The sequence below is a fragment of the Chanos chanos genome, chromosome 1, assembly GCF_902362185.1.
Source record: "Chanos chanos chromosome 1, fChaCha1.1, whole genome shotgun sequence".
In the NCBI taxonomy this organism is placed as follows: domain Eukaryota; kingdom Metazoa; phylum Chordata; class Actinopteri; order Gonorynchiformes; family Chanidae; genus Chanos; species Chanos chanos.
Genome location: NC_044495.1, coordinates 42072994 through 42091916, shown reverse-complemented (window position 1 = coordinate 42091916; position 18923 = coordinate 42072994). Strand labels below are relative to the sequence as shown.

The window sequence follows — 18923 nt, the reverse complement described above, 5'->3', positions numbered from 1 at the left end:
AAATATCTCCGCTGTCAGAGTTGTTTCGCCTTAATTTCACTCCACTATTAAAATCAATAGAAAATGACTTAAACCATTGGACAAATTTACCACTCTCTCTACATGGTAGAATAGCAACTGTAAAAATGACCATACTACCTAAAGTGAACTACTTCTTCAAAATGACTCCAACTCAACCCACTACTAATTGGTTTAATTCACTCAACTGCATGACAACTAAATTCTACTGGAAAAATAAACCCCCCCGGATTACACTAGCAACTTTACAGAAACACAAGTCTCAAGGAGGACTGGAAGCACCAAACTTCTATTATTATTACCTGGCTAATCAACTACAGTATTTCTCAAAGTGGATTCATCCCAACCAACAGAATAACCCATGGATTGAAATAGAACAGTCAGAATCCAATGAAATTTCAATCTCCGACTTACCATTCCTTAGCACTTCCATAAAACACCACAACTGCTTCAAAAATACCGTAATCTCAACAACCCTGACAGCTTGGTGGAAAATTAATAAAATCTTTAAATTCACAATGTCACCATGTAAATACACCCCAATATGGCACAACCCTGACTTTTCACTCGACAAATCACCACTCCACTCCACCACTTGGAAACAAAGAGGTATCACATATCTTTCAGAATAACACCTTCATCACTTTCCAGGACCTGGTGCAAAAGTATAACATAGGGAAAGAGCAATACTTTCAGTACTTACAATTAAAATCCATTCTAAAATCCAAAATTAATAAAATTAACAACAACCTACATCCACCCCCACCAGTGGAAGAAATGGAAAAAATAAATAATACTAAGAAAACTATCTCCAAATTATACAAACTAATATCATCTTCGGACCAAACAATATCCCTCCCCATCCAAGACTGGGAAAAAGACCTATCACTCTCTACCAATGCAGACTTCTGGACTCTAATCTGTAGAAACACTTTCACAATGACAAACAATACTAATACAATATAAAGTAATCCACAGAACACATATCACCCAGCACAAGATGTATAAGATGGGATTCCTAGATTCAGACATATGCTCACATTGCACAATGTTTCCATATTATAATTATTGACGTTACTTCCCCCATCACAGCATCAGTCCTTTGTCTTGTCCCACATATAGTTTTTTTTTTTTTTTACTTTTCTTCTTTATCCCTCACTCCCTTACATTTCATTGATTTTGTCCTTCTGTCTGTCTCCTTGTCTACCTGTTCACCAGTCTGTCTGTCATTCTACAGCATGTCACCTGTCTGTCTGCATGTTTGTTCGTTTGCCTGCCCACCTGTCTCCTCTGTACACAAGTATGTGGACTTATCAAATAAAATTTATAAAAAGAAACAAGAGAAAAAAAAAAAAGAGAGAGAAAAGTACGATGTGACTCCCATGTTGGAGGAGTGGTGGCGGGCTTAGAATAAAAAAAAGAAAAAAAAAAAAAGAAAATTGAAATTGTAAGTGTGTTTGTGCGTGTGTGTTTGTCTTTGTCTGTATGTGTGTTTGTATTTGTTTGTATTTATATGTGTGTGTTTATGTATGTGTTACTGTGTGTGCGTGTGTATGTGAAAAGGTGGGCATTTGTGTGTGTGTGTTTGTCTTTATTTGTATTTGGGTGTGGTTTTGTATGTGTGTATGTGTAAGTGGGCCAGTCTGTGCTTTTGGGTGTGTGTGTGCGCTTGACTTTGTAGGGGTGTTTGTATGTGTGTGTGTGTGAGAGACAGAGTGAACGGGTGGGCCCGGTGTGTGTGTGTTTGTGTATAAGTGAATATGTAGGGCTTAAATCACTGAATGAACGTGTCAGTGTGTGTGAATGAGTGCTTGAGTGAGTGAGAGAAATGTGGTGTTAACCCAGACCTTACATGTCTGTATGTGAACAGAGCTGAACAGAATAAATCACTCTGAACACTTTGTGTGATGTCATATGCGAATAAAGAGGAAATGCCAATAAACCCATATTTATGTCATCAATAAATCCCATACATTCAAAGCATTTTCATACATTCTTATTAAAAGCTGTGTTGAAGACCAATAGCATAGAAACTGTCAGGTGCTTTAAAAATAAGATAAACTATCTGTAGATAAGTTAACAAACGCCTGCTGAGGTAAAATATCAAAATGTATCAACAGCTACTACAAATTTCACTTGCATGAACATTAGTTTTGTTATAAATGAAAACACTGAAAATTATTATAAAAATCGAAACTACAACAACAGAAGAAAAAATCAACTGTCGCTTCACTGAATTTATTTGTTATATGATTTTTGGTGAAATAAATCTCTGTAAATAAATGTTAAAAGTCTATTGAACATAAGATCAGAAAAAGGTTGGAATATTAAAGCCATGTATTAACACTGATCATTCATACATGATACACGGAAACTTGACGTCCATCTGCCCATCCTCATGTCATACTCCACTCTATCATCTTTATTCATATTTTACTGATGATGTCAGTCATATTGCTGTCTTTCACTCAGTCACTTCTGTCCTGATAAGTAAAGACAAGAGAATTCAAAACGCTACAGTCACACACAAATATTACATTTAGAATTATACACTGAAACAAAGAATAAAAAATGCTAAATTAATGTTGATGTTAGTGTAATGACACACTTTCTACCATTAAAACAAGAACATGTATTGGATGATTTTGGCCATATGTACAGAGAAAGAGGATGGAGTTTTGAATCCTGTCAAATTTCCCCTGTTTTATTAAGAGTCTCTTGACCCTTTCACACATGCACTGCAACCCTAAAATAATCTAGACTCTAACCGAAGGGGCTGTGTGTGAACGCAGATATCCGAATCAGTCGGATCGGATTCTAAACGGACTTTCTTCTACCAGCCCCCTAGTACAAAGTCTGTTGTATACTTGATTGAGTCCACGTCCGAATAGAGCGGATTATAGTCCAGAGAATGCACAGCGAGCAAGTGGGCATGTGCCGTCTCTAACATGCGAAAACGGAAGAATACATACATCCGACGGTGAAGAAGAAAAGTCATTTACATAAAGACGCCAAAGAAAAATGTCTAAATGGAGAGACGACGAGATTCGGGAACTTCTGTCGGTAAGGGCCGACGCCGAAATCGTCAGACTAAAGTCGATAGCCTCGTCCGCCATTTTCTTTGTGTTTTTGTAGACAAAATGTCATGTCCTGCTTCCTGCACGCTCTACGCCGGGCGAGTAGGTGAGAACGCGTCCGAAACTGACAGTCTCCTGTTGTGCGCTACATGTGTAAAATGGCAACTTTGGGCAAAATGCGAACCTGATTCTGCGGACATAGTCCGTAGTGCACATGTGAAAACGGCTTCTGTCTCCACATCGTCATATTCCACTTCTAATGGAGCTGGGAGAATTTGTAGTTTTTCATTTGTTACCCATAACTTTTAACCACTCTGTTTTTACTACTCTTTATATTGTAGATATAGTGTGTTTGGTATTTTATGATAATAGGTCATTTCAAAGCCCATGTTTGTGTCTTAATTTTCATAATTATGAAAAGATTGATAACTGTTAGGTCACAATCACTAACCTAACTGGTTTTCTTGGTTTTCATCCATAATCTCCATATCGTCACACTTTTCCACTCCATCTGCTGAAACACATCTCAAACGTTAATGATATTCTAAAGATATTCAGCATCTTGGACTTGGACAAATACACAACATCACTCCACTGACTTTATATCAGCTAACTCTAACTGATGGGAGGACAAAAAATCCCACAAAACTAATTTGTTACTGATTGTAAAATCTACCTTGTAATTTTAAATGGGAAACTAATGTTGAAGGATGTGGTCATGTGATCAGTGTGGTTTCAGTATGGCTGACTGAAGTGAGGCTCAAACAAGTCATAACTCACCAATCAAATCATCTGGAACATGGCCTGATGTGATGACGTCATCATAGTCCTCCATTAACACCTCAGAACTGATTAGGTCTGACACGGTCACAAAGATAGATTACTTAATATAGTAAACATTGTATTGTATTATGAGAATGCTGTGTGTAATATGGACATCCAGGATACTTACTCACAACATTCCCAGGATTCTCCCCTACAGTGATGACATCATCATAACTCTCTGCTTGAACTTCTGCCACATTTCCCTCTACTTAAAAACAAACACACACACACACACACACACACACACACACACACACAGGATGTTCATAACTTCTCGTAAAAAAAAAAAAAAAAACAATAACAAAAAACAGCACTGGTAGGGAAAAAAGATGATCCGCAGAAATACAAATGTTCTTTTGCTGCTACAGTGCTAGAGATTCAGATTAATCCAAAGACAAGAGATACACACCTATCACACTGTCTGGACTCTGTCCTGTACTGTTGACATCATCATAGTTCTCAGTAGAGTCCAGTGTCACCATCTCCTCTGAAACGCATAAAAGCAGAGAGACTTTAGAATCATCATTCAAAGACACCTTTTCACAGCATTTCTATACATCTGATTAAAAAAAAAAATAATTGGTGAGTAGATGATGACGCGCACACACACGCACTCACGTTTCAGGCCACTGATAGTCTTCACATCATCATAATACTCCACCATTTCCTCTGTCAGAGACTCTGCTGAAACAATAAACACACACTTTATGTATCACCAGTCACACTTCCACTTTAACACTTCATTAGATTACAATATTACAGTAAACTTTACAGGATTCAGCACATTCAGATTTATATGTGTAATCAAATAATCATAATTGATAAGAGTATAATCAATAAAGCCAAATAGAATAGTATGAGTAACATATATTCCCTCTCCCTCTTTGAAGAACTCTCCAGATAAAACACACACAGAGGTATGACAGGCCAACAAGAACAAGCACAGATTCTGTTCACATACTTGGTGGAAATTATTATTCTTCAGATTGTGTGTGTTTGTCTGTGTGTATGTATACATGTGTGTTTGTTTCTATGTGTGTGTGTGTGTGCATGTGTATGTGTGTGTCTGTGTGTGTGTGTGTGTGTGTGTGTGCGTGCGCTCGTGTGGTTGTTTCTTACATATTGCACATACGATAAATAAATGCTTTACAAAGGTAAAGATGGATTAAGTGAATAACCTAAGCAAGTTAATGGACCCAAGGTGATTAACTGACTGGGCAATTTTTGTAATGAAAAATTGCCTGACGCAGAGATGGACGCTTCTGGGTTTTGTTTTGTTTTGTTTTGGGGGTTTTTTGTATGGCACATAGATCTCCCAGCAGATGGCCCAGAAGGACGAATCATTATACACCTTAGTTTATATGCACTCAATTGTACTTTGATTCATTTTGTCTCATCTCTCGTAAGGCATTACTCCCATATACTCTTTGAGTTCTCTCCTGTCACACTTCTTATCTTAGCAATGCAAATGAGTTATCTGACCTTTGTCTTTTCATCTAAGGGAAACTAGCAGAATAATCTGAAGCACCCCTCAAGACACACCATTCACTGAACTGCCAGAAATGAACATTCTCTTCAAGATCATCCTGTTCATCCTCTTTTGGCTCATTTTTGGAAACCAAATTCAGCTGTGTTGAGCGAATGGAGGATGACATACACATACTGTAATTTAAAATCAGTTGTGTTGAGCGAATGGAGCTAACACATACACATACTGTAATTTAAATTCAGTTGTGTTGAGCGAGTGGAGCTAACACATACACATACTGTAATTTAAATTCAGTTGTGTTGAGCGACTGGAGGATGACATACACATACTGTAATTTAAATTCAGTTGTGTTGAGCGAATGGAGCTAACACATACACATACTGTAATTTAAATTCAGTTGTGTTGAGCGAATGGAGGATGACATACACATACTGTAATTTAAAATCAGTTGTGTTGAGCGAATGGAGCTAACACATACACATACTGTAATTTAAATTCAGTTGTGTTGAGCGAATGGAGGATGAACACATACACATACTGTAATTTAAATTGTACACCTTTGCTTGCTGTTGATTTCCTAAAATTTTCTTTCCTGCATTACATGTTTAAACTATTGTCATTTTATCTGTTCTTTTTTTTCCTACGGTATATGAAAATGTATCTTTGCGGTAGGAAAACAGGCATTAATTTATATACCGGCATTTATCATGTGTTTGACCAAGAACACTTTCATGGGCCAGCTGTACACTTGCTATACATCTGTACTCTTCTTCATGCAAGGAAGTCAAATCTTGACTCTGTCAATGACAATTCATACGAGAGGCTATTGCTGAAGGATCATGACCCTACAAATGAACAACACTTGACAAGCTTGAAGGTCTGCTTTAATTCACATTTCTAAAAACCAGGGCTGTGGAGTAGGAGTCGGAGTCGTGGAGTCTGAAGCAAATTTGGGAGTCAGTGGTACCATAAACCGATGAGTCGGAGTCGAAGGTTTTGTGTAGCTCCACAAGCCCTGCTAAAAACTTTCCAAATTGCTAAAGCAAGTTGCCATGGTGATAAAAAATCATTGGCACGTTCTAAATTATAGAAACGGAGTATGACGCAGCAGGATAGAACAATGACAGCAGGAATGTAAATGAATGGCACAGAGGCAACAGCAGATGGTGTTTTTACTGTGTTTACGGCATTATATGTTGGCAATTAAAGGATGATTACACTGTATGTACATCTTAGATAAAGTTTACTCAGGAGCAAAGTTACGGTCAGGGTCACGGTGAAAACTTTTTTTTTCTCAAAGCATATGGCCATAAGTAGCTTCAAACTCTTTTTTGGATCTACAATTATCAGCAACAATACTGGTCCCAAAATATTTACCAGTGATCGGACCCAGTGATTGGCCCCTGATCCGAGGTCAGTCGCAATATTTCGCTCTGCTATAAATCTTACAATACGTGGGAATAGTGTCGCAGAAGCACTGCACTGGAATGAATTTAGCACTCTTGCTCATTCTGACACGCAGGACTAAAGCATGGTATTTATATAAAAGTTTTTATGCTTAAACTTACTAAACTCTGTGTATTACTTCCATGCTTTTCTGCATCATCTCTAAACATCACATCCTGGGGTAAGAATTATTTAGTTAGAAAATTCAAATTAATAAAGGAAGGTGAAAAACTGAACCTAATTCTGTCACTGGGGGTATACAGTAAGTTGAATCTCTCTGACCCTGGTACCTGAGAAGAGGTCATCCTCAACATCCTCATAACCAGAGTTCTGTCCTTCAGAGAGAAGGCGACCTGTTAGACGAGAACAGGAAAATCATGGCAAATGAAATCATCAAAAAATGCAAACATACACAGGCACACGTGTACACGTGCACACATACGCACACACACACACACACACACACACACATTCGCTCGCATTCACTTCCTGTCTGTCTGTAGCTATTGCGCCTGTGACTTTTTTTTCTTTAACTCTCCTATTCATGTATCCCCCATCTGTCTGGCTTTCTCTCCTCCCGCTCTCTCTCTCTCTCTGTCTCTCTCCCCAACACTCTCTCTCTCTCTCTCAGAACACCAGTAAACACACTTCTGCACCACAATAAGTTACACTAACTACATTCACATATAACATATATATAAAAAAATCACACTCCTAGAGCTGCCTCACGGTTTTTCCATTATTATAAAATTTTAAAAGAAGCGCCACAATTAACCAAATTTAGTTAAAGAATTAGAACATTTCATAGAAACTGATCAGATCAAAGTATACTCACAGTATGCATCTCTCTCTCTCTCTCTCTCTCTCTCTGACACATCCATAGTAAGGTCCACTCACCCCTCTGAACAGAGTCTGTGGTTCTCTCAGTGATGAGTCTGTGATCAATCTCCTCATAGACGACCTCATGCAGAGTCATGTGTCTCCTCTTGGAGAGAGCTGTGTGAGAGGAGACAGGAAAACACAGGCTCATGTTTTACATTTAAAACAGACTTAAGAAGAAACTTCACTGTTGCAGTTAGGCCTCAAGATCTGACCTACCTCTCCTCAGTGCTCTATTCTGATAAAACAGCACAACCAGAAGCACCAGCAACAGTAGGAGCAGTGTTCCTAGAACCAGGAACAGCGCAGTGGAAATGGGCAGATTGGCCGGTGGCTGAGTCTGTACACGGGGGGTCTGTTTGGCTGCAGTTACAGGAGAACAAAGAAACCACACTATAGCACACTGGACCTTACCAACACATTCTTTCACTTCCACATGGTCATTCTGATAAAATGAGATTTGGGTCTTGAAAAGTGTGATCACTCTTATAGTTACATTAAGATTGACTGTTTGATTCCGGGTATCTACAGTAACCACTCTTACAGACATGCAGAGATATATTTATTTGTCCACAGGATATGATTCACTCAAATATATATTATAACACAGACACTCGTCATACACATCTACACTTGGTCACCAAAAAAGAAGATAATCTCCTGACTGAGACTCTAAAACATAAAATTTACAGACATGACAACACATAAATAATCACTCTACCTGATGATGTTAATGAGGTCACAGATGATGTAGGTTTCACTAGAACCACAAACAGTAAGTCGCTGTGTATATCCATATTGTTATAATGTTAGTAATAATTTAATATTCTGTAATTAGAATTTGCTGCTAGATTCTAAAAAGATCAGTTGTGATCCAACAATACTGAAGATGAAAAAGGACAGTGTACCTGTGGAGGTCTGTGGTTGAGCAGATCGATCTGTGAAAATATCAGAGTGCAGTTATTCATCAGTGTTGGAACTGAATTGAACTGAACTGAGTGTAAGTGAGGTGCACACGTAGATGCATTAGACAAGTAGAGAATGGCCACAGAAACCACTGGCCCACTCATACCTGTACAGGTGAGGCCAGCATCTTCCTTATGGGAGCAGTCAGTGTGGTTCTTCAGGGAGAGAGAGCAGTCCCACAGGTGGATCTCTTTCCCTGTGCACTCCACCCTGCTCAACCACACAGCTCCCTCTCCACGACCAAAGGCAGCACTCCCATCAGCCCTCAGTGCCGGCCCACAGCCCAGCTGTCTGCACACCACCTGAGCATCTCTAATGTCCCAGAGATCATCACAGACTGAGCCCCAGATACCGTTATGATAAACCTCCAGCCTCCCAGAGCACTGGTCCTCTCCTCCCTCCAGTCTGAGTGGTAATTGATCTACACAACAATTCAGGATTTTAAAACATATTTCAGATTTTACCAAATGTCGGACGGACACTGTGCAGCTTTCAGAAAGAAAAGGACATTTGTTAACCTTTAGTGTTCCTTAGTAATTAAAGTTTTTTTTTAGTTATTTGTCATATGTAGGTTAACACAGGATCAATGGTACAATGAAATGTGTGAGTCGAGAGAAACAGGTCAACTCAGCAATAAGAGCACACTAGTCGTAAGAATAAGAGTACAGTAAGGGATTTAAATAAATAAAGAGTAAGACACTAAAGAGTAGAATAGAGCAAAATAGGGGATTAAAAAAATAAGAGTAGGAGAATAAGGAGTTAACTAAGAAAAAAAAATAGAAAAGGGAGGTATGAGCAATTGAACAATTAAGGTACAAGGAGGGTGCGCAATAAATATAACAGAATGAAATAGAATATGAAATATAACACTATATACATGCGCAGCTGTATAAACTCCATCCATCCATCCATCCATTTTCTCCCGCTTATCCGGGACCGGGTCGCGGTGGCAGCAGGCTGAGGAGGGTCGCCCAGACATCCCTTTCCCCGGCTACATCCACCAGCTCCTCCTGGGGGATCCCAAGGCGTTCCCAGGCCAGCCAAGATATATATTTCTCCCAACGTGTCCTGGGTCTTCCCCGGGGTCTCCTCCCAGTTGGTCGCGCCCGGAACACCTCCATAGGGAGGCGCCCAGGAGGCATCCTGACGAGATGCCCGAACCACCTCAACTGACTCCTTTCAATGCGGAGGAGCAGCGGCTCTACTCCAAGCTCCTCCCGGGTGTCCGAGCTCCTCACCCTATCCCTAAGGGTGCGCCCGGCCACCCTGCGGAGGAAGCTCCGCTTGTATCCGCGATCTCATTCTTTCGGTCACTACCGAGAGTTCGTGACCATAGGTGAGGGTTGGAACAAAGATCGACTGGTAAATTGAGAGCCTTGCCTTCTGACTCAGCTCCTTCTTCACCACGACGGTCCGGTACAACGACCGCATGACTGCCGCCGCCGCCCCGATCCGCCTGTCGATCTCCCGCTCCATTTTACCCTCACTCGTGAACAAGACCCCGAGATACTTGAACTCCTCCACCTGAGGCAGGAACTCAGTCCCAACTCGGAGGGGGCAAGCCACCTTTTTCCGGCATAGGACCATGGCCTCGGACTTGGAGGTGCTGATCCTCATCCCGACCGCTTCACACTCAGCTGCAAACCGCCCCAATGTGTGCTGGAGGTCACAGTTTGATGAGGCCAACAGAACCACATCATCTGCAAAAAGCAGAGACGCAATCCTAAGGCCACCGTACTGGACACCCTCCTCACCCCGACTGCGCCTTGAGATCCTGTCCATGAAAATTAAGAACAAGATCGGAGACAAGGTACAGCCCTGGCGGAGTCCAACACTCACTGGGAATGAGTTTGACTTTGTGCCGAGAATACGGACACAGCTCTCACTGCGGCTGTACAGGGACCGAATGGCTCGCAGCAGCGAACCTGGCACCCCATACTCCCGCAGTACCCCCCACAGGACACCCCGGGGGACACGATCGTAAGCCTTCTCCAGGTCCACAAAACACATGTAGACTGGATTGGCAAATTCCCATGATCCCTCCAGTATCCGTGCGAGGGTGAACAGCTGGTCCGTTGTTCCACGGCCAGGACGGAATCCACATTGTTCCTCCTGTATCCGAGGTTCGACAATCGGCCGCAGTCTCCTTTCCAGTACCCTAGAGTAGGCTTTCCCAGGGAGGCTGAGTAGTGTGATACCCCGATAGTTGGAGCACACTCTCCGGTCCCCTTTTTTAAAAATGGGGACCACCACCCCCATCTGCCACTCCACAGGCACTGTCCCTGACTCCCACGCGACGTTGAAGAGGCGTGTCAGCCATGACAGCCCAACAACATCCAAAGCCTTCAGCATTTCAGGGCGGATCTCATCCACCCCTGGCGCCTTGCCACTGTGGAGTTTTCTAACTGCCTCAGTGACCTCTGCCAAAGAGATGGGTGACGACCCTCCTGAATCTTCTGGCCCTGCCTCCTCTATGGAGGGCGTGTCAGTTGGATTTAGGAGCTCCTCAAAGTGTTCCTTCCACCGTCCGACCACATCCTCAGTTGAGGTCAGGACCTCCCCGTCCCTGCTGAGAACAGCCTGGACGAGGCCCTGCCTGCCCTTCCTGAGTCGCCTGACGGTTTGCCAGAACCTCTTTGAGGCCAACCGAAAGTCCTTTTCCATGGCCTCCCCAAACTCCTCCCATACCCGAGTTTTTGCTTCCATGACAGCCGTCGCTGCTGCCCTTTTGGCATGCCGGTACCTCTCAGCCAATTCCGGAGTCCCCCGTGCTAGCCAAGCCCGGAAGGCCTCCTTCTTCAGCCTGACGGCTTCCCTCACCGGTGGCGTCCACCACCGGGTCCTTGGGTTGCCGCCACGACAGGCACCAACGACCGTCTGGCCACAGCTCAAAGCTGCCGCTTCAACAATGAAGGCTCTGAACAGGGTCCATTCAGACTCCATGTCCCCAGCCTCCCTCGGGATCAGGGAGAAGCTCCGCCGGAGGTGTGAGTTGAAGATCTTCCGTACAGGGTCCTCAGCCAGCCGTTCCCAGTTCACCCTCACTATGCGCTTGGGTTTACCAGGTCTGTCTGGCAGCCTCCCCCGCCATCTGATCCAACTCACCACCAGGTGGTGATCAGTTGACAACTCTGCCCCTCTCTTCACCCGAGTGTCCAGCACATACGGCCGCAGGTCTGATGAGACAACTACAAAGTCGATCATCGACCGTTGGCCTAAGGAGCTCTGGTACCAGGTACACTTATGAGCTACCTTATGCTCGAACATGGTGTTCGTTATGGACAATCCATGACTCGCACAGAAGTCCAATAACAAAGCACCACTCGGGTTCAGATCAGGTAGGCCGTTCCTCCCAATCACTCCCCTCCAAGTCTCTCCATCATTGCCAACGTGAGCATTGAAGTCTCCCAGTAGAACTACAGAGTCCCCTGATGGTGTCTTCACTAGGACACTTTCCAGTGTATCTAGGAAGGCTGGGTACTCTGAGCTGCCGTTCGGCGCGTACGCCGTCACGACAGTCAGAGATTTCCCCCCTGCAACCCGAAGGCGCAGTGAGGCAACCCTTTCGTTCACCGGGACAAACTCCACCACGGCGGCGCTCAGTCGGGGGCTAACAAGTAACCCCACACCTGCCCGCCGCCTCTCGCCCCAGGCAACTCCAGAGAAGGACAGAGTCCAGCCCCCATCCAGGAGTTTGGTTCCAGAGCCAAGACTGTGCGTAGAAGTGAGCCCAACTATATCTAGTTGGTATCGCTCCACCTCCCGCACAAGTTCCGGCTCCTTCCCCCCCAGAGAGGTGACATTCCACGTACCAAAAGCCAGTTTCTGCACCGTAAGTCCAGTCTGCTGGGGCCCTCGCCCCATCCTGCCACCCGTGTGGCATCGCACCCGGCCCCTATTTCTCCCCTCGCAGGTGGTGGGCCCACGAGAGGGCAGCCCCACGTTGCTCGTTCGGGCTGAGCCCGGCCGGACCCCGTGGCAGGTCCAGCCACCAGGCGCTCGCCGACGAGCTCCCCTCCCAGGCCTGGCTCCAGGAGGTGGCCCCGGTCTCCCTATTCCGGGCGAGGTGCCTGTATCTTCGTGTGTGCTGATCATAAGGGCTCTTTGTATAAACTCTCTCCCCCTTTTTTCACCCTTCCTTATCTCTTTCTATCATTCTCACTCAGCCTCTCTATCCCCATCCCCTTTGATCCCAGTTCTCTCTTCATGGCCCATGACGTTTTAGCGCAGCAATCCCCAGACCATTTGGTCAAATGCTGATAACGTTTAATTTCAAGGGACACTAGATCACCTCGGGAGGTTAGTTTCCCTGTGAGAATGGAATTCAGACCATGCCACAGGCCCCATCTGCATTGCCCCCCTCGGGCACAAACTATATAGAACAAAAGAAAAATTAAACTAACCACACGATATTATCAATTAAATACGCATATCAAGTCAGAACTGTTATGTGCGGTAAAACTTAAAAATAGCCAGGAGCCAAGTCACGAGCAGCTAATTTTATGACCATCGATATAACTGTCCTGTTTTTTAATGATAAAGAAACCATGTTTGGTCTTGTTCGGAAGCATGAAATGCAGCAGATACGAGTAGGTGGATGTAATTTTACTATTTTTCATTGGGAAAAAGTTATGAAAAATTATTTCAACTGAGCTCAAGTTAATATTTTCCAAATTCCAAGGTGTGTCTCCTCCCTTCAGGCAGAGACACCCCCAAAAGGATAGTAGCTAGTAGATAATTGAATTCGAAGAGTATTATTGTACTTGCTACTTTAATGCTGTTATTTATTATGTGTACGGCTATGGAGAGTTATTTTGAATAATTTCTAGGTTCAGTGTTTAGAGCGCTGATGAATAGAGTTTTTCAGAATATCTGTAATTTCACTGGGTTCAGGTTCCGAGATAAGGTTATGGTTACAGCTAAGTGATATTAGTATTAAGTCTAATATTCACAGTGAACCATTAACCAGATTGTCCTCATACCATTGGCACGACACAAAGACAAAGGAAATGGAGTGTTTGGAAATTTACCACAGTCAAAATAAAAAGGACAATATCAGTGATTTAATAATGAAAAATAAATTAATAACTTTGACATTGCAAAGCATTAAATATTATCAGGAGACAGAGGAGAGAAATATAATGTGAATGAATGTACAGTGTTCTGACCTGAACATGTTCTGTGGTTTGGAGATGCTGAACATGACAGGTGGCTTCTTAGGGTTTTGCTTTTATCCTCTATAAATGCAAGGAAAACACAATTCCTTTTTAGCATTGTTATATAAAATAAAAATAATAAAGTAAAATATTTAGGAAAGCATAACTGAGTTAATTACCAAAACAGCAAATCTACACTTTTTCAAAAACATGACCCTGTTATCTTTATATTTCATAGACGTGCCTTAATACTTTTCCCAAAAACAGAGAAACACAGCATTACTGCTAACCTAGAACGCTTTAAGTAAATAAATAAATGAAATGAAAAACGAGAGTAATGGTTACGTCACAATGACAGTTGCCTCACCTGAACAGTCAATTTGTGCAACTTCTAAATCACTACATTCATTCTGACCCCAGGGTGAGGATGGACAGTTCCACAGACTGATGTCATGTTTCCTGCATTTAACACCATCAATCCAGTTTAGAGCCGAATTCACTCTGGATCTGGCCCAGTCCACACTGCCACTCTTTCCACAGTTCAGCTCTTGGCAGATTAAAGACACTGTGTCTGAGTCCATCTGGTTCATACAGACATTACCCCAGGTTCCATTGTAAAAAACCTCCAGGTTCCCAGAGCAGCCTTCAGTCAGTCTGATCTCTTTAAACTCTGAGAATAAAGGAAGGAAAAAAAGAATAATTTTTGAGGTTAATGATAACTTTTAGCATCACTGCTCACCAGATTTCTAGAAATGTCAGCATGACACGCACATGACTTAATTCAGTTCATCTCGCACATTATCTTTGCATATCAGTGCTGACTGCACAGACACTCTCATTTACCAGTCAGTGTGGATGGAAACCTCATGTTCACAATAACCACAGTAATCCTCACAATAACCACTATTTCTGTTGCAAATGCAGAAAACAATGTGAAAAACTAACAGAGGTTGGAATTTCTTAAAAAAATTACCATAAAATCCATAAATCTAAGCACCTGAACAGAGCACTCCCACGTCCTCCTTGTGTCCACAGTCATGTCGTCCCCATCCCTCTGACGGACAGTTCCTCAAGGGACGTCTCGTTCCCCATGCAGTCCACCTCATCTAGCCATATGGGTCCAGTTCCAGGACCAAACCAGGCTGGAACTGGGCCACTCAGAGCCTCTCCACACTGGAGCTGTCTGCACACAACCTGGGCGTCCTTAATATCCCAGGAGTCATCACACACTGTTCCCCATGAGCCTTCATGGAAAACCTCCAGACGCCCTGCACAGTCACTACCAGAGCCCACCAGTCTGAGGGACCTGTGACCTGGGTTCAGAAATAAGGGAAAAAAAGCATTTTCTAAACTATAAACTAAAGACTTCTAAATATTCATAAATAGTATGTTCTAGGAGTTGGTGAAAGGTAATGTGAAAATCCCACAAACTATCAAAGATCAAAGTGCAGTTCATATAATACTCACCAGAGCAGATGATTGACAGCTGTTGGCTGGAGCTGCAGGTTGTAGTTTGAGGAGAGCTGCAGTTCCCCAGATGAGCTTCTGTCCCAGAGCACTGGAAACCAGTCAGACACTCATCACTGGCCCCTGGGCTGGACGGAGAGGAACCGTAGAACTTTACCACAGAGCCGCAGCCCAGCTGTCTGCAGACCACAGAAGCTTCAGTGACACTCCAGGAGTCCAGGAGAACTCTCCTCCAAACCTCATGGAGGTAAACCTCCACCTCTCCTTCACACTCCCTCTCTCCAGCCAGCCGCGCTCGTCCATAATGAACAGACATAGAGGAACCTGAAGAGAAGAGCTGATCTTTACCAAAATCATCCCCTGTATGAGCATTTAATTTGTTGGTAAATGTTTCTAAATTGTACTCAGTGCTTGTATGTCATGTGACTATCAGAGCTACAGTATTAAACTGAACATGACTCATATAAACACACCAGAGCAGATGACTCCAGCATCCTGCCTATGAGAGCATGCAGCTCGACTCCATGAAGAGATGACACATGCTGAGAGGCGTGTCTCGTTCCCATGGCAATCAAACACGTCAGACCATATTTGGCCACTCCCCTCCCCAAACCAGTCTCCACCCACTACAGCTACGGCACTCCCACAATTCAGCTGTCTACAGAGGACATTGGAGGCTCTGGTATCCCATGATGCATCACACACTGTGCCCCACTCACTGAGGTACTGTAGCTCCACTCGACCACAGCAGGAGTCAGAGCCGTTCACTAGTCTGAAGTCTGTGTAAGCTGTGAACAAAAGTAAAAAAGGTTGATGTTAAATACATGCTCACAAGCAGGACAATAAAGCAGCACATAATATTGCTCATAAATAAGAACAGGCAAAAATGAGGAATTATCAATGGACAATCTGAAAGTTATTCGAGAGCAGAGGTCATATAAAGCTACTTAACCAGAACATATAAGTCCCACGTCGTTGTCATGGGAACAGTTCTGGCTCTGTGAAGGTGACATCGGACAGAAGAAAATATGAGATTCGTCGCCTTTACACTGAATCTCCTCTGACCACACCTGACCCTCCCCTTTGCCAAAAGCAGCTGCTCCCAGCACCTCTACAGGAACCCCACAGCCCAGCTCTCGACACACAACCTCTGCATCCAGCAGGTCAAAGTCCGCATCACACACCGTGCCCCAGGTCCTCCCATTAAATATCTCCACTCTCCCAGAACACAGGTGAGAACCCTCAGATAGTCTGGTTTTTTTTATGTCCTTTGGATGGAAAAGATTATAATTTTATTCTCTAAACAGATTTGGATGAAATTATTTTGTCATCAAAAATTCACAGTGTTCATAAGATGTATTTTACAGCAACTACAACGACTATGTGATAATGCATAGGACAATTTCTAAAACATACATTGTCTCTTGGTTATTTTATACATAATTATGGAATGAGAACCACCACCAACAACAACAACAACAAAAAGCAATTATTATCTGAAGGCAATGTAAACACTTTGACACAAACTCTCTCTGAGGACAGGCCTAAGAATGCTCTTCAGATTTTAATATTAAAGCACAGGGCAGGAATCTCATCACCTCTTCATTTTTACAGATGCTGCCAATGTAAGGTAATTTCTCTGAGATGGAAAATAAAAAATGATGCTGTAATTTGCTGTATTTGCAGTATCTAATACAATTACTGAACAGTTTCAGTTTGTGTAAAATGATAGGATAATTACAGGAACAAAAATTAAATCAGCACATCAACCTGTCTGCAATTTTCTTGATTGTCTTAATTGTTTTAATTGCTGTATTTTATAACTAGTGTTCAAAACCAAACTTGGATGTCTGATTTATAAAGTGAAAATTGTATTCCCTATGGAACAAATTCCAATCCAAAATTAAGAGCTAATCTTTTATGTTGCACATTACCATTCTTAAAAACAAGTAGACAAAGAGATTGCACTTTGTGTTTTACAAATCTGTCCAAGTACATTACAGCTATGTATCAAAGACTCACTCTCAGTTTAAAGATCGCTTCTAATTTAAAATAATGCAATGTTTCATTTTGTTTCTTTCACTGTTTAAAAAAATATGTTCATGAAGACAAATATATATGTATTTGGATTTTATGGCTTATCACTTTGATTTTCTTCAATGTCCGTTTAACTTGTTGCATAAAAGTTGTGTTAAAAAAAGTAACTACCTGAGCAGGTGATTTCAGTGAGCACTTTGTAAGAACAGATATCTCTTTTCTCTTCATCTGATCTGCAGTTTTTTCAGTGCAGACTCTGACCCATCACAGCTTACATCAGCCCTCCAGATTGGTTTTGATCTCTGTCCAGAAAATAAACCTCCCAGTGAATTTAAAGCATCTCCACACCCCAGCTCTCTACACACTACAGCAGTATCAGTCATGTCCCAGCCAATAGGACACACTGTACCCCACTGCTCTTCATGAAAAACCTCCACTTTGCCAGCACAAGGACTACCGTCATCATTTACCAGCCTCACAGTGTCTGTAGACATCAAAGAGACAGAGAGAGAGAATGATGTAAGGATATAAACATTACTAAGGAAATATGATGTAATGCTCTTTCAAATAAATGATATCTAAAGTCTGCACTCATACCTCCACACACCAGTCCCACATCATTGTCATGGGAACAGTTCCGTCTCTGTGAAGATGATGTAGGACAGAGGGCAATCTGAGATTCATTGCCTCGACACTGAATCTCCTCTGACCACACCTGACCCTCCCCTTTGCCAAAAGCAGCTGCTCCCAGCACCTTTACAAGAACCCCACAGCCCAGCTCTCGGCATGCAACCGCTGCATCCTGCAGGTCAAAGTCAGCATCACACACTGTGCTCCAGGACTTCCCATCATACACCTCTACTCTTCCAGAGCAGCGAGATCCACCCATAAGCCTGACTCCTAAAACGTAAGCAATAACAGAGTGACTGTTAAATATTGAAAACACTCATATTGATGAAGGCAAAACAATAATGTTTTAACAAGAGATTACAATCAGCTTCCTGAAACTTAAAGTAAGTATGCAAAAGTATCCAAGCATCAAAAAAAAAAAAAAGAAAAAAGATTACCCTGCATGCTTGAGTGAGAAAAAACAAGAACAAAAAGAAACAACAGAAAAAGTGAAACCAAAGTTTACTGTAGTTATATGAGCCTGAAGCTAACTGGGAGTTAGCTAAGTAATCTGGTAGTTTGTGCTGCGTCAGGTAAATTAGCACCTTTACTAAGGTAAAATTAGCCTTTTGTTTTGGGTAGTTTCACTCATGGACAGTGAGGATGCCCACACGCTTTGTTCAGGCAGTTTGTCATGCACCCTCAGCTGTAAACAACTAGCTTCAGACCATTTAAGGAAGTCAATTACACAAATGCAAGTTTATCTCCCCCCAAAAAACACTATACAAAACAAAAGGAGAAAACCAAATCCTAACAACTCTCACTGGTTTCAAAAGTGCACTGCTGCTGAAACCTCCTTCTCCACTGGACTTCTGAACTGCCTATCTGCTGTCAGCAAATCACACTCCATTCCTGCCTTCACCACCCACTCTTCACTCTTGGTCCTAGCACTCA

The 18923-nt window shown here is 42.6% G+C and overlaps 1 protein-coding gene across 1 annotated transcript in view; it reads right to left on the bottom strand.

The window, feature by feature from the left end:
• Positions 1 to 18249, bottom strand: part of LOC115829880 (antigen WC1.1-like) — a 50329-nt gene extending 32080 nt beyond the window's left edge. The window contains 16 exon segments of the mRNA XM_030794089.1: positions 3547 to 3606; positions 3876 to 3953; positions 4330 to 4407; positions 4539 to 4604; positions 7146 to 7208; positions 7753 to 7851; positions 7954 to 8089; positions 8730 to 9121; positions 13869 to 13937; positions 14224 to 14526; positions 14854 to 14929; positions 14931 to 15173; positions 15313 to 15647; positions 15797 to 16111; positions 16276 to 16591; positions 17968 to 18249. Coding sequence (XP_030649949.1) covers positions 3547 to 3606; positions 3876 to 3953; positions 4330 to 4407; positions 4539 to 4604; positions 7146 to 7208; positions 7753 to 7851; positions 7954 to 8089; positions 8730 to 9121; positions 13869 to 13937; positions 14224 to 14526; positions 14854 to 14929; positions 14931 to 15173; positions 15313 to 15647; positions 15797 to 16111; positions 16276 to 16591; positions 17968 to 18249 — 2911 coding nt within the window.
• Between the last annotated feature and the right edge of the window lie 674 nt (positions 18250 to 18923).